At 37.8% G+C, this 17,372-nt stretch overlaps 1 protein-coding gene across 1 annotated transcript in view; it reads right to left on the bottom strand.

Annotated features, from left to right (window-relative positions):
* The window catches only part of LOC123512196 (vacuolar protein sorting-associated protein 35-like), an 18,398-nt gene extending 1,830 nt beyond the window's left edge, over positions 1 to 16,568 (bottom strand). The window contains exons 1-6 of the mRNA XM_045268440.1: positions 16,412 to 16,568; positions 9,970 to 10,190; positions 9,333 to 9,456; positions 1,608 to 1,733; positions 804 to 834; positions 596 to 631 (exon numbers count right to left, since the gene is read on the bottom strand). Coding sequence (XP_045124375.1) covers positions 596 to 631; positions 804 to 834; positions 1,608 to 1,733; positions 9,333 to 9,456; positions 9,970 to 10,156 — 504 coding nt within the window. The 5' untranslated portion in view covers positions 10,157 to 10,190; positions 16,412 to 16,568. The remainder of the gene's footprint in view (positions 1 to 595; positions 632 to 803; positions 835 to 1,607; positions 1,734 to 9,332; positions 9,457 to 9,969; positions 10,191 to 16,411) is intronic.
* Positions 16,569 to 17,372: the final 804 nt, after the last annotated feature.

The raw sequence follows: 17,372 nt of genomic DNA, 5'->3' as shown, positions 1-17,372 counted from the left end.
GATTGGCATGGAAAAAATGGATAGGGAAGATCTGTGTATGTGGAATGAAAGAATGTCGAGAGGGCATGGGAAAAAACTAAAATGGCCACTTATAGGAGAGATGTGAAAAATATAGCTTCCTCATAGAAGGGTGGAAGCATGGAATAGTTTAGACGTGGAAGTGGTCAACGCAAGGAATATTCATGATTTTAAGAAAAAGCTGGAGCTGGACATTAGTAAATACACACACACACACACACACACACACACACACACACACACACAAATATGGAGACGGGACAGTACGAGCATAGCTCTTTGATAAGGTACCGTATGTTACAATTAGGTAAATACACATCACACACACACACACACACACACACACAAAATGTAAGTGAGATGTGACAAAGATTAACTACTCCAGGAAGACTTGGACAGAATATGGAAATGGAGCTGTACATGGCAAATGGAGTTCAACACGACAAAATGCAAGAAAATAGAGTTTGGCAAGAGTGAAAGAAGAATCAGGAGTGTAGGATGGTCCTCCTGAGTGGAGGAGACATATAAACAAAATAATTGGAGAAGTATTGAACTTATTGAGGAACATAAGAGTGGCGTTGATGATGAAGAAATGATCATCCACATCTGGCAAATGTTAACGGAAAACTGCAATATACAGAGTGATGATTGGCATGGAAAAATAAGTAGTTCCTGGGGGTGGAGGGAACATACATTTATTTCTTCAAACAATGACCAACCAACAAGAATAAAAATAATGGCAAGACACACACACACACATGAGATGCACTTCAGTCTTCTGGCAAAATGTTACGGCTGCACTGCAGTAAGTAGTTCAGAATAGTGTTTCTTCAAACAATGACCAACCAACAAGAATAAAAATAATGGCAAGTGCACTAAGTAACTGAGACAACTTTTATATAGATACATGAATAAGTTCCCATTTAAAGCTTTAAAGTATCTCTCCAAAAGCTAGGGGGTTAACTCTTAAGCCAAAATATAAAGTGTGAACCTTCACCACAGTGAGGTAAACAAATGAAGTTGCCTATTTACTGTGCATCACCTGCCATAACTCACAGTCCACCACAAATTTCCTACTAAAACTCCTGTTTACAAATTCTGATGTTGATAATGAAATAATGTTATTGATTTGATTCATAGTCAGATAAAAACCTGCCATTCACATCAGTTGATGCATCCTTACACTCACAGCACATAATTTACTGTAATTCCTATAGCACACCAGATTAATTTCCTACAGGAACTAATGTTCGCTAAATCTTTACTATAAGGAGTAAGGTATAACATTACAATGGTCTACATATACTCCAATACAAAAGTACAAAACATAGCCCTGCAAGCCCACCATTCACAACAGCTGGTTCCAGCAACAGTAAGAGGCCAATTACTCTCTAGTTAAACATAAACATGTTGCATGTCCTTAGCTAATGTGGTAAGTGTTAAGAGACATTACATACTTACAAAAACACAATCTACATCTCGCTGCTATGTTACATGTTTTCAAGTGAAATATAAAATGTAAAATGTTAATAATGAATCCAGTGCTGGTCAGAAAAAAAAAAGCATGAGGTGAAATGAGCACAACACACCTTAGGAAGAGTCCCCTCAGCGGGTGTTGCACGCCACGACACATCTCCACCAGGTCCTTCAGGATGTCTCGCTTGCAGGTCTCATTTGTTTTGATGTAAACAAGACCCACTGTTATCAGCAAGTACCTGTGTGATAGAGCACTAGTTATGGACTCTGGGCTTGCTGAGAGTGGAACAAATGATGGAAATTATTATCTGTGTGTGTGTATTAACCTAGTTGTAGTTTTACAGAGCCTGGGCTTTATGCTCATGTGGCCCCGTCTCCATATCTACACATATCCAATTTCTCTTTAAAACTATGCACACTCGTTGCTGACACCACTTCCTCACTCAAACTGTTCCAAGTCTCAACACATCTTTCCGGAAAATATATTTTTTAACATCTCTCAGACATCTTCCCTTCCTCAGTTTCTTACTATGCAATCTTGTGCTTTTAATGTCATATTCTTCTCTCAGGATTAGTTTCTCATTATCCACTTGATCCATTCCGTTAATCAATTTATAAACTTGTATCAGATCCCCTCTCTCTCTTCTCTGTTTCAGGGTTCGTAGATACATAGCCTTTAGTCTCTCCTCATATGTCATCGCTTCAAATTCTGGAACCATTCTTGTAGCCATTTTTTGTAGTCTATCCAACTTCCTTATGTGTTTCTTTTTGAGGGGTCCACACTACTCCTGCATATTCCAATCTGGGTCTTATTATAGAACTTATCAATTTCTTCATCATTTCTTTGTCCATGTAGTGAAATGCTACTCCAATATCCCTTAGCAAATTATACGTCTCTCTAATAAATCTATCAATATGGCTTACCGGTTGATTGTTTTCTTCCATCGTCACTCCTAAGTCCTTTTCCTTTTTTACTTTCTCCAGTTCTACTCCATCTCCCATCTTATAGATTCCAACGGGTCGTCTTTCACTTTTTCCCATTTCCATGACATGGCTTTTGTCCACATTGAATTCCATTTCCCACTTTTTACTCCATTCCCAGATCTTATTTAGGTCTTCTTGCAGTATTTCACAATCCTCTTTTTGCTTTATAACTCTGCACAGTTTCGTATCATCTGCAAACAGATTTATGTAGCTGTTCACTCCTTCTGGCATGTTGTTAATATAAATGAGAAAAAGTATTGGTGCCAATACTGACCCCTGTGGCACTCCGCTTTCTACTGCTCTCCACTTGGACTTCATATCCTTAACTACCGTCCTTATTTCTCTCCCCCTCAAAGAATTTTCTATCCATCTCAATGTGCTACCTTTTAGCCACTCTTCTCCTCTAACTTCCATAGTAATCTTGCATGTGGCACTTTGTCAAACGCCTTTTTTAAATCCAAATAAATACAGTCATAACATAACATAACATAAATAATAGGATAACAAAGGGCCACCAGGGCCCATCTAGTTTATCCTATACCAGTCGCACAGCGACCTCGTCATCAGTACTTAAAGATAACACTTACAAATACACAATACATTATTTACTAATTCTAAATATTTGGCCCATTAACAGGGCTAAGTCCTGCAGCGAATTCCTCTACATGTCTTGTTTAACTATAGTAAATTTCTTATAAAAACTATCATGCAGCACTATACATAATTATAAATCTAATAAATTTAAGTGCTTATCTAATCTGTTTTTAAACATTGTCAAACTAGTGCTATTTACAACCCTCTCTGGCAATGCATTCCAGAAGTCTACCACCCTATGACTAAAGAAATATTTTCTTATATCTAACCTGCAGCCTTGCTTTCTAATCTTCCTGCCATGATTTCTAGTCCTACTTCCCTCCTCTAAGGTAAAGAAAGATCTCACATCTATGTAGTTTGTATCTGAGAACATTTTAAATAATTCTATCATATCCCCTCTTATACATCTCCTCTCAAATGAAAACATGTTTAATTCCTTTAATCTATCTCTATACTCCAGGCGCTTTAATGCTGGTATCATCCTAGTTGCTCTTCTCTGAACTGCTTCTCACATGTTGATATCCTGCCTATAATGGGGTGACCAGGCCTGTATGCAATACTCTAAATGGGGCCTAACATAGGAATTATATAAGCTCCACACCACTTCCTTACTTTTATAACTAACATTTCTATTTATAAAACCCAGGATCCTATTTGCCCAATTTACTGTTTCTAAACATTGCTTTGAAAATTTCATAGTCCTGTCTATCACTACTCCTAAATCCTTTCCCTCCTCTACTGCCTCTAGCCAACATCCCTCCATCTCATTGCTAAAGTTTGTGTTGTCTTTACCTATATGCATAACCAGACACTTTTTAGAATTAAACTCCATCTGCCACCTGTCTGCCCATACTATCAGCCTGTCCAGGTCTCGTTGTATTCTGTAATTGTCCTTTTCACCCTGTACTGCACTGTACTGTATCATGCTATCTTTGCTATCATCTGCAAACTTTGATACTTTGCCACTCACTAATTACTCTATATCTAAATCGTTCACTAATCCAATACACCAAGAAAAGAAGAGGTCCTAGCACTGATCCTATTCTCATTTAAATGCTCCCAAACCACTTTTCTTCCACTACAGAAACTGATTGCCATCCTTCCTACATTTTTAATACTACTCTCTGTTTCCTATCAGAAAGCCATTCACTAATCCAATCAACTAACCTACTAGCAAATTTGTAAGACAGGACCTCCCTAATCTAAAGCCATGTTGGGTATCTCTAATTAATCTATTCTCATTTAAATGCTCCCAAATACTACCCTTAATGATTTTCTCTAGTATCTTACATACTATACTAGTTAAACTGATTTGATGTTATTGAAGAAGAGATATTGTCTGGAATTATGTCATCATCCTTCCTACCTTTTTAAATATTGGCCTTGAGTCATTTAATTGTTGTTGGGTTGGTATAACATTAGCTAACTTCCAGTCCTGAGGTATCTCAGCAAACCTAAGTGATCTTTCAAAGATTAACTTAAGTGCTTCAGAAATACTGTCTACACCCTCCCTAAGTACTCTGGCATGTAGCTCATCAGGACCACTAGCTTTCCTATCGTCTAGTTCAAGAATAAATTTCCTAATAATTCCCGGTTTTATATCAATATTTTCTAAAGCTCTTAAACTACTTGTTGCACTGTTTGTAACAGGATTTCCTATTCTTTCCCTGGTAAATACTGAAGAAAATTGTTCATTCAATAATTCTACTATGTCTTCATTTTGATCCACTACTACACCATCTTTTCTGAGTGGTCCAATCCTATCCTTATTTTTTTTATCACTGACCTTGTAATAACTATAGAATTTTTGGGGATCTTTACTCCCAGCTCTAGCTAGTTTTATCTCTGCCTGCCTTTTACTTTTTTTTATAACCTTACTCAAATCATCCCTGACCTGTCTGTACCTAATCAAATCTACATCTTCCCCACTTTTCTGCAACTCTCTATATGCCCTCTTCTTCTCTCTGATCTGTCTACCTATCTCGTGAGTCCACCATAATGGCTTCCTGTTTCTCTGCTTTATATCTTTGTAAGGGATACACTGCATCACTATACCCTTTACTACAACCTTAAAAATATCCCACATCTCCTGTGTAGTTTTATTTCCAAATCTATCTTCCCAGTTTACCTCCCAGTCAACCCATCCCTCTCTCTCTCTTGTACTCTATGTGTGTGTATTTACCTAGTTGTAGTTTTACAGGCCCTGGGCTTTATGCTCGTGTGGCCCCGTCTCCATATCTACACTTATCCAATCTTACTTTAAAAGTATGCACACTCGTTGCAGACACTACTTCTTCATTTAAACTGTTCCACATCTCAATACATCTTTGCGGGAAACTATATTTTTTAACATCTCTCAGACATCTTCCTTTCTCAGCTTTTTACTATGCGATCTTGTGCTTGAATGTCATATTCTTCTCTCAGGATCAGTTTCTCATTATCCACTTGGTCCATTCCGTTGATCAATTTATAAACTTGTATCAGGTCTCCTCTCTCCTTCTTTGTTCCAGGGTTGGTAGATCCATAGCCTTTAGTCTCTCCTCATATGTCATCCCTTCAAATTCTGGAACCATTCTTGTAGCCATTTTTGTAGTCTCTCCAATTTCCTTATGTGTTTCTTTTTATGAGGGTCCACACTACTCCTGCATATTCCAATCTGGGTCTTATTATAGTACTTATCAATTTCTTCATCATTTCTTTGTCCATGTAGTGAAATGCTACTCCAATATTCCTTAGCAAATTATATGTTTCTCTAAAAATTCTATCAATATGGCTTACTGGTTGATTGTTTTCTTCCATCATCACTCCTAAGTCCTTTTCCTTTTTACTTTCTCCAGTTCTACTCCATCTCCCATCTTATAGATTCCCACAGGTCGTCTTTCACTCTTTCCCATTTCCATGACATGGCTTTTGTTCACATTGAATTCCATTTCCACTTTTTACTCCATTCCCAGATCTTATTTAGGTCTTCTTGCAGTATTTCACAATCCTCTTTTGCTTTATAACTCTGCACAGTTTCGTATCATCTGCAAACAGATTTATGTAGCTGTTCACTCCTTCTGGCATGTCGTTAATATAAATGAGGAAAAGTATTGGTGCCAATACTGACCCTGTGGCACTCCGCTTTCTACTGCTCTCCACTTGGACTTCATATCTTTAACTACCGTCCTTATTTCTCTCCCCTCAAATAATTTTCTATCCATCTCAATGTGCTTCCTTTTAAGCCACCCTTCTCCTCTAACTTCCATAGTAATCTTGCATGTGGCACTTTGTCAAACGCCTTTTTAAATCCAAATAAATACAGTCAACCCATCCTCTCTCTCTTGTACTCTATCAACTATTCTAGAATAGAAACTCAATAAATTAGTTACACAAGACCGTCTTTTCTAAAACCAAATTGGCTATTTGATATTAATTTGTTGTCTTCAAGGAACTCGATCCATTGTTTCTTTATTATTCTTTCACACATCTTGCATATTACACTAGTTAGTGATACCGGTCTGTAATTTAAAGGTTCTTCCTTCCTTCCACTCTTATATATGGGAACCACCTCAGCTCTTTTCCATTCTACTGGTACTGTTCCATTTTCTATTGAGCATTTTATGATGTTGTATATAGGACTTGCTAGTTCTTCCCTACATTCTTTCAGTATTCTGCCTGAGACTTCATCTGGTCCCATTGCCTTCTCTTCATCCAGTTCCTTCATTAACTCTTTTATTTCAAGCTTGGTTACTTTAATCTCTTTCATATAGACTGTCTCTATTACCCTGTGGCCTTTCAAATTTGGATTCCTTAGTAAAGACCTCCTGGAATTTATTATTTAATAGTTCTGCCATACTTTTGGGTCTTCCACCATCCCGTTCTCTCCTTTTAACCTTTCTATTGTTTCTTTTGCCTAATTTTTCCATTTATGAATCTATAGAACAATTTTGGTTGCTCCTTACATTTTTCGACAATGTCCTTTTCAAAGTTCTTTTCCTCTTCCTTCCTTACCTTAACATATTCATCTCTCGCTGCCTTGAAGTTTTCCTTATTTGTTGGATTTCTATTTCTCCTCCATCTCTTTTCTCCTTTGCCCTAGCACACCTTGCATTAAACCAATCTTTCTTTCCTTCTTCTTTAGGTCTATATTTTGGGACATATTCTCTGACTCCTGTTTTATATATTTTCAAAAATAAGTTATACTTCTCTTGCATTGTCTCTGAGTTTTCCATCTCCTCCCAGTTTACATTTTTAAAATAGTTCCTGAGATTCTCAATATCAGCCTTTCTGTAATTTAATCGGTCTCCTTTGTATGAATCGTCTCTATCTTCCTTTCCCTCTTCTATATCTATTTCTAATATTACATGGTCACTCTTTCCCAATGGGCACTTATATCTTATATCATTCATTTGTATAGCCCTTGTAAAAATTAGGTCCAATCTCGCCGGCTTGTCATTTCCTCTGAATCTTGTGCATTCCTTTACTCTCTGGTCCATCATATTGTCTATCATTAGGTTTAAGAATCTTTCTCCCAGGCTTCTTCCCCATACCACTTTCATAATTTTCCCAGTCCACTTCTTTACAGTTGAAATCTCCTACTAATATAACTTTTCTCCTTTCTTTAACGATTCTCATTAGACTCCTTATTGTGTCATCTATCATGTCTTTATATTCTTGATTGGTCCATGAATTTGTTTTTGGTGGCACATATGTTACAATGATTGTTAACTCTTTTTTATTAATATGCATCTTAACATACAATACTTCTGCTTTTCCTTCCCACATTCCACTTGGTTTATCACTATCTCCTTCCTTAACATTATCATGACTCCTCCTCCTCCTTTACCCACTCTGTCTCTTCTCCATACATTATACCTATTATCCAAGACTATTTTGATTGCCTCATTTAGTTTTGTTTCAGCCAGGCATACAATATCTGGATTTTCTTTCTTTATGTAATCTCTTAATTCTAATTTACTTGATAAAACCCGTCTATGTTCGTATACATCATTTTTAGTCTTTTGCCTTTATCATTTTTAGTTAAACTTGTTCCACTTTTTTCTCTTCCTTCTCGTTTATATACCATTTCCTTATCCTGTCTCCTAGAATTCTCCAAAAATGCCTTTTTTCCTCTTCTGACCTTTCATTATTTTTTTCCCTTACTGCTGCTGCCAGTTCATTGTATCTCTTCCTTTCTTCCTCATTTCTATTTTTCTTTATATAGATATCCTTGCAGCCTTCTGTTTCTCTAAGTTTTGTTGTTCTATATAATATTTCTTCTGTTGCTGCTTGTGATTTTAGTAATATTTTAATTGGTCTCATTTTCCTTCTTGATATGGTCCCATTCTGTTTATTTCTTCTACTTCCTCTTCCAAGTTCTGCCTATCTTCGTCATTAGATTCTTCAGTAGGTCTTTGACTGATTTCATTTCTTCTTTTCTCTTTTGGTCTATATTTATATTTTTTCTTTTATTCCAAATACGACTACACTCTTCTTTTTTCTGCAATTTCTCTAACTAGATTTTCTTTTGTCTTGAGGACTCCTATCATTTTGTTTGTCATATTTTCTTCTTTTCTTTAAGTTGTTCTTGAATCACCTCCTGAAAATCGGCCTTATCTTTCTTATCTTGGACTCTCCATGCTTGTACTTCTTTTTTAATCACGTTCTGTACTCTTTCCTCTTCCTTGTTTACTAGATCTTTCAGCTTCTCCTTTTCTTTCTCGGCTTTACCGAGCCCTTCTTCCATCTGCTGTTTGTAGTTAGCTACTTCCTTTTTTAGTTCTTCGTTTTCCGCTCTTAGCCCAGCTTCGTTTTCTTCCACTTTTCTTATCCTTTCTCTCAGTCTTATAAACTCCTTTTCCTGTTCTTCATTCTCTTTCATTTCCATCTTCTCCTTTATCAGTTTATCTAGTTTACATTCAATATTGAACACTCTCTTAAGTAGTGAAGTAGTCGTCGATCGAACCCTTCAATCGCGTTCTCCCTCACCAACATAGTCATCATCAGCCCCTTCTCTGTTCTCATGTCTGCATTTGGATGGAATCTCTTTTTCACTCATTATTCCTTAATAATGAAGAAAAAAAAAATGAGTCCACACTACCTGCCCAGGCCACTGTAAATACTATACAACAGGTATGTAGTGTGTGTGTGTGTGTGTGTGTGTGTGTGTGTGTGTGTGTGTGTGTGTGTGTGTGTGTGTGTGTGTGTGTGTGTGTGTGTGTGTATCATCATCAGATGTAGTATAATGAGAAACAATAAGTGGAACAGCAAATACTCACAGTCTTGGTACAATGTTCCCAGCATACTGCACCAGTTCATACAAATCTGCTACACGCTGACCCTTCTGAAACTCATCAACAAGATACATCTCCAGGTGGCGCAGCTCATCACAAATACACATGTCTAAGATGTGTGATAAGGAAAGTATGCATCTACATACATAACAAAGATACTTATACCAAGCCTGTCTTTCCAATATAACAAGGCACATAATTTTCACATTTATAAATCTATTTATATTCTTGTGGCATTCAAGGAAAGTTATACTCCTGCAATCTATTCTGTTATGGAGTGAATTCATGTAGTTAGTTTTATCTATTAGTGTGTATTTAATTTTTTGTCAGATACTATAGGAAAAGTTCCAGTTACTTATACTATCCCAACTTCATATTTACGGTTATCCAGTTTGGTACTAAATTCTTGCATGTTAATAGTTCTTCCATGGACCATTTCTGTATTGAAGTTATTGTGCTATATTCCCATGCTTCTATCAGAGGTACACTTCTGTTTTTTCATTAGGTTAAGTTTCTTAATATTGACATCAATCTCTTAGGTTGCCTTTTTACATTTACTTCAGAGAATGTGTCTATGATCTATCTGTGTAACCCCATTCTCTGCATCAGGACAAAAGGATACATAGCTCATAGTAGGTCTTAGGGGAAAGCAGAGAGGTCCTGAGCTCCCCCAGCATGTTAGAGGCATGCTTGAGGCCATCCATCAACCGTCCCTTGTCCAGGCACCGCTTCATCTGGAATGCTTGGCCTCGCACTGCTCCCATTGCCTCATCCAGTAACTTGTCCTGGTCATCCATTGGTGACACCATCTTTGGTTGAGCAATTGTTGCTTCTGCTTCACTCCTGAAATTGTTTAATTATTTATCTTAATATAGTTTTATTAAAATCAAAATACTTAATTATTACTCATTATCAACAATGTTAAGTTGGAAATAATATATTTTTGATGCACTTAATGGAAGGGAACACATGGACAGAGAAGATCTATCATTACTGGACACAAGAGAAGCAAGAGGACACCACAGAAGGCCAATGAAAGAAAGAAAGCTTTCCACAAAGATTAATTTATCTCTGGAATGGATTGGATGAAGATGTAGCCCATGCAAAGTCAATCAATTATGTCAAGAACAAAATTTGTCATTATGTACAGACAAGAAACCATGAGCATAACTCCTCTTCCATGTCATGACTACTATGTAAATATGGTCATGGTATGAAATTAAAAGAAGACAATGTATAAGAGATTTAAAAAATATATAGCTTCCCAAATACAAGCAAAGAAATATGGATTAACCCTTAGCCGGCGGTGGAACTATATATAGACGGTCCTGATTGTATCAAAAATTTGCGGGGTGACTATATATAGACTCGTCTCAAAATTTATCCTTGTATTTCTAAGCATCGACTATATATAGACGGCCACGTGAGTGCCCCCGAGCCACAAAAATGATAACTGGCAACTCAAGAGTGGCCTTGGTGTACGTGACTTCTCACACTCATACCACACTCTGTTCCCAGCTTTCAGGCAGGGTGGAGTGCTCCTGTCTGCCTGTCATTCCACCAATATAGTATTATTTCTTGGACATATTTGGGAATTCTAGGCACAACCATGCTTCCTACAAGGAGGAGAATCACTGATGAGGATTTACAGCTGATTCTAGCGCATGATTTAGATGATGAGTTTATGGATGATATTAGCAGTGATGCAGGAAGTGCATCAGGGAGTGATGATGATGACTCTGCTAGTGTAGATGAGTCACAACTTAACATTGCAGAGGAAGCAGATGACAGCCTGTCAGATGCTGAAGCTAGTGACCATGATGGCAGTGTTCCACTTGGGTGGATGGGTCATTCTCCTGTTAGTAGAGATCGATTGCCTTTCACTGGAGACTCAGGTGTGAAAGTGGTTTTGGAAAACCCCCAAAACCAATTGGACATATTTTTGGCTTTTCTAGATGATACTATGATTGAACATCTGGTTAGTGAAACAAACAAATATGCTGCCAAGGTCGGTGAGGAAAAGAGGAGGAAGGGAAAAATTGGGAGGTGGAGGAAACCACATCCAGGTCACAAGTCCTGGACACATTTTTAATGTGGGTGTGAGTGACTCCATTATCCTAGTAAACATATAAAGAAATTTCACTTTAAAGCCTAAAGTTTGATTTGAGAAACTTGTAAACACGGCGCGAAATTGCGGTAGAGTCTATATAAAGATGCTGTCAAAACGTAACAAAATGCGGTGTAACTAAATTTATGCTGCACACCAGTAGGCGGCAGAAGCTATATATAGACGATTCACATTTTAGGAGACAGCCAACGTCCACTGCCGCCGGCTAGGGGTTAATCTAGAGGACACAGTGGTTCAAGCAAGAAATATCTATGAATTTAAAGTTAAGCTGGATACTAATAGATATGGAGACAGCACAGAAAAAACATAGCTCTTTTTCTGTAAAGCACAACTAGGTATATATACATACAAATGCACACACAGTTGCCAATCTATAAATTGGAACAGCACACTAATTGGCAGGGCAACAAACACTCAATTAAAGAAAAAATATCTAAAAAGACCATTTCTACAAAATTTGTGCATGCTGACTGAATCTAGTAAAGCATGACCAAAGGTACCATAATCTACACAGTAATAATAAACATTCTCTTGAAGCATAATGAGGAAAGGCTGTTACAACTATTATCTTAGTCATTGCCTAGTGAGCCACAAGTGAAACTCAACATTTACTTTGACCTACATACTGTACTTACATAATCTATGTTGACAATTAAATCATCCTTAAACCACAATAAGGGAATGCAGGCTTATTCGGACCGTGGCTGATTCGGACCATGGCTAATTCGGACCGGATTCGGACCTAAGTCTTGGCTGATTCGGACCATGTATTAGGCTGATTCGGATCATGTTTTGAATTATCCGAACACTTACAAACAGTAGAGCCAAGTTATTTTGGACACAAAAAGGCCCATGCCATGTCAGTTCCTTACTTTGCACCACACAAGAATGACTGCCCGGGTCAATTGTTTGGATTGTGACCGAGTTGTGGCTGACCATCACCAAGCCATTGACTGCGATGGTTGTGGTGGCTGGCAACACCGAGGATGTGGCAACACTGGTAATTACCGTATAACACAATTATTATATTTATAAAACCATTTCTTTATATTTTTGTGTATCATTAAAGAAACATTAGGTCACGTTTTATTGTTTTCTTTACACAGGGCTTTCTAGATATAAATATGATAAATTGCGAAGAGGACTAATAACACACGAGTTTACGTGTCAACGTTGCCAGTTCCTTCAATCTTCAGTCAGCCTGCCCATCCCAATTATGGAGAGCACGTCAGAGGACTTAAACCCTGTTGCCTTGCCTACTGAAATGTTAGTATGCAATAGGTTCATGTTAATTTTAAAGCTGAAGATATTTGAATGGTACTATATATGAATTACAAAAACTGAAACAATACCTCCCTTCTTCGATAATATATAGCATAACATGTAGCATAAAACATGCACTCACTTTAATTAATTTACAGTAGTCCTACCATGGTAGAGTCACTACAAGAAGAAACTTCTAACTTTGATGTGTCACGGCCTCATAGGGTACTTGTTCCAGAAGAACAAGAAGTGTAAGTATATACCCATGAAGTTATTTACCTGACTACAAAAAGCTATAAGTTGGGATCAATAAATATATAATATCAATATATATATATATATATATATATATATATATATATATATATATATATATATATATATCCGCCCGTGTATGGAGTATGGCTCTCATGTCTGGGGGGGATCCACACACACAGCTTTACTAAACAAGGTGGAATCTAAAGCTTTTCGTCTTATCAACTCTTCTCCTCTAACTGACTGTCTTGATTCTTTAAGTCACCGCCGCAATGTTGCATCTTTATCTGTCTTCTACCGCTGTTTTCATGCTGTCTGCTCTTCTGAACTTGCTAACTGCATGCCTTCCCCCCTCCTGCGGCCTCGCTGCACAAGACTCTCTACTTCTTCTCATCCCTATTCTGTCCATCTTCCTAATGCAAGAGTTAACCAGTATCTTCACTCCTTCATTCCCTACACTGGTAAACTCTGGAACTCTCTACCTGTGTCTGTATTTCCACCTGCCTATGACTTTAACTCTTTCAAAAGAGGAGTGTCAAGACACCTCTTATGTTAACTGGACCCTCCTTTTAGATTTTTTTTGTTTTTTCTCTTTCTACTTTCTTCTTAACAGGGCCTGGCAACCAGCGGGATCTTTTTTTTTCCAACACTTTGTTTGCCCTTGGCCAGTGCCCTTGTAATGTAAAAAAAAAAAAAAAATATATATATATATACGCAGATCTCTGTCTGATGAGCCCTTAAGTGATGACGACAACCAGCTTGCAACCCAAAGTGCCGCAATTAACTATACCATCGTGGAGTCAGGTAGTGAGAGGGGTAAGGCTAAACTAGTTTCGAGTGATGGGTATTGCTTTACCTTTAAACGGCAGCAAAAAAGTGGTACTATCGAATGGAGATGCAGTGTACGTGGAAAAGCTAACCATTGTTCAGTTGTTGTTAAACAAACAGGAGATAGGTTTTTCTCAACAGGGACAGTTTCACATACACATCCAGCCAGACCAGGTATTCGTACAGCAATAGAAATTAAGGCACAGTGTAAAAGCAAAAGCAAAGTTAATGTGTTTGAATCTGCAAGTAATATTGTAAGCTCTGTAAATAACGAATTATGTGATCCTAGCCTGCCCGAAGCTGCAAGACCCAACCACAACACTCTGATAAGAACCCTTAATAGAGCACGGGCCTCCTGTCGGCCAAAGGACCCCAGTGACTTGTCCTTCGAACTAGATCTGGGCTACCTTGAGGAAACTATACCAGAGGAGTTTTTTAGAAGAGAAGTAGTGGTTGGTTTGAAAAAACATTTAATATTTTGTACAGACACACAGATAAATTCTCTGGTCAAGGGTAAGACATGGTATGTGGACGGTACCTTCAAAGTTGTTAAGGAACCATTTTACCAATTATTATCCATTCACTGCTTCATTAAAAGTGAGGAAGTTATGAAACAGATTCCTCTCTGCTTTGTAGTTATGTCTGGTAAAAGGTTAAAAGATTACAAAGCAGTTTTTAAGGCAGTTCTTGAAATTTTACCAGCAGAACCAAATGTCTCATCGTTTGTGGTCGACTTTGAGGCAAGAATATGGAAGGCTCTTAGATCTGTTTTTAATGACCCAGTCATTCATGGATGTGCATACCATTTCACACAAGCCCTATGGAGAAAAGTGCAGGAATTGGACCTGCAGACATTGTACTGCAAAAGAGATAGTGTATATAAAGTTGTAAAAAAGGTCCTTGCTTTGCAATTTTTACCTCATGAAGACATTAGGGAGGCCTTTTATGAACTTTCAAGCAAGGTAGGAGTAGTTGGGCCTGTACGAGAATTTTTTAATTACGTTGATGAAACATGGCTACATCATAATGTGTGGACAGTAGAGAACTGGTCAGTTTTTGGGCGCAGCATAAGGACAAACAATGACGTGGAAGGATGGCATCACAAATTAAACAGAAGTGCTAAAAAAGGTAACCTTCCCCTTCTATTTATTGATAAGTTTGCTATACTCGGAGGCGAAGGAAATACCTAATCACATAAAACTCGTAAAAGAAGGAAAATTAAAAAGGTATCAGAGAAATCGGGTGAAGGAGATACAAGGTCGTATAATACAAGTATGGAAGGAATATAATGATAAGAATATAACAACTGGCCAGTTACTCAAGAAGTGTGCATATATCTATGTGTAAGTGAAATTGTAGGCCTAGACTAAGACTTAGAGTATTCCTAATAAATGCATTAAATGTAATTTTTCAATAAAATGTAATTTTACCTTTTCTTATTCAATTAATATCCTCTCGGTAACAAGTGTTGGAATTATGCAAAGTCCCCCCTGGAAAAGGTCCGAATCAGCCAGGACAATAAGGTCGAGGTCCGAATCAGCCAGGACATCGAGGTCCAAAAGAGCCAGAAAAAGGGCCGAATCAGCTTGGTCCGAATCAGCCATGGTCCGAATAAGCCTGTTTCCCAATAAGGGTGGGCAGGTCATTCATCTAACATCAGCAACTTTTTTTTCCCTTTCACCCAAAGCTAACCTGCTAGCAGGTCCTCTAGCTTATACATCATAAGGGAAAAGCTAATGAAAAAGGGGAGTACTATCTGAAACTGCAATTCTGTTTTATCAAGAAACCAAATCATGTCTGTTAATCCTACAATAACCGTTATTCCCGTTTTCTGATTTCCACGTGCTCAGAATTATGACAACTTTGTTGAAAGATTTACCTGATGACTGAGAAGCTATGGACACTCACCAATTACTATTAATTCCTCCTAGCTAGTTTGCACATTGTACTATGTGTTGCCTGGGGAAGTACTGTGTGTGTCGGTGGGTATGCGGGTGAGTTATCTTTGGCTTGTGTCACGTAGGAGTGATGTTTGTCACTTCCAGCACAGCAGTCATAATTTGCTGCAGACGATGTACTTACTTTAAATACATGTTCTATTTTTTCTTATTTCTTATGTGAGTGAGGGCTGGTGCATCAGCAGTGAGGTTTCTTGTGACTGCTGATAAATGCCAGACCCAGGCAGCCCATCAGGTAACTGAATCAAACCATCATTAAATACATCCACTTCAGACTCAACACGAAACTAAAAGCATTGGTAAAGAGTCGCGAGGTCCTATTTCCTATTTCTTCCGCCATTTCTATCCTGCCCATGGTAATCAACCCCATATATAATTGTTACCCCAAAGTCTATGCGTCACTACAATATGCAGTGAGTTGCAAGCCTGCTATGTAAGATGAGTGAAGAGGCAAATTGTGACAGCAACTGGATGAATACAAAAAAAAAAAAAAATTTGCCAGACTTCGGGAGTGCTTCAGTAAATTTCCCCAAATATCCACATTTATTGATATGAAATGGTAACCAGAGGTGAAAGACGACAGGCAGGAAGTGATTGGTAGTGCAATGAGGTAATAAAGCAGCAACACTCACCTTTATCAGCAGCACAAGTGGGCGGCGCGGCGGGGCGGAGGGCGTCACGACAGTCAGCTGAGTGCTGCTGTTTACCTCTGCTGCTGCGGGGCCTCGGGCAGGTCTGGGTCTTGGTCTGGGTGGTCCGGGGCAAACAAGCTAGACACAGGAATCGCTGGGTAGTTGGCTGCTATAGAGAAAGCCACTCTATGTGTTTTGAGAGCAGTGTAATAAATGTAGCTCATTGATATTTCACGCCAATCCATCGCTTAAGTAAGGAATATCTCTATTAGGAAAAAGATCACATCAATAGTAGGATGCAGTTTTACTTATGTAAATTTCCTGTGAAAAAAAAAGTATTCTTCCCAGTCCAGGGAAAGAAATTGGAAGAGTGCTATTAATATTGAGGATACTTTGCTTCTAAACGGTGTTAAACCAAATAATCCCCGTGTCAAAATTTTTCCCGGGCAGATTACAATGCCCGCCATAAATTTTTGTATCTGTTATGATTCGGTGTTTGTCTGCCATCTACCTGCCATACATTGTCTGACATAATATTATGACATTTTCTTTTATGAAATCTTATAACTACTATTATTTTCATATGAGAGGAAAAGAAGTTCTTATAAAAGTACACTTTTATAAGAACTATTCTTTTCATCTCACATAAAAATAATAGTAGTTATAAGATTTCATAAAAGATATGGGTCAGCGCGCCATGGTCAGCCAGGAGAGAGAGAGAGAGAGAGAGAGAGAGAGAGAGAGAGAGATTTATGAGTTATTTATTGACGTGCATATGATGGCTGTACTTTACCTAATAGTTTATCTAAATTAAACTTCTAAAGTTATGACGCGTCTTCATATAAATATGTACTTGTATAGTTTATTTTGTTAATGTGTTCTCAATTGAATAATATCCTTGATTATATTTTCCCTCAGCATCCATCATAGGAAATTAAGCCATGTGCCTCTGCTGACTGAA

The sequence above is a fragment of the Portunus trituberculatus genome, chromosome 33 (genome assembly GCF_017591435.1).
Source record: "Portunus trituberculatus isolate SZX2019 chromosome 33, ASM1759143v1, whole genome shotgun sequence".
NCBI lineage: Eukaryota > Metazoa > Arthropoda > Malacostraca > Decapoda > Portunidae > Portunus > Portunus trituberculatus.
This window is presented reverse-complemented; position numbering and strand designations above follow the sequence as displayed.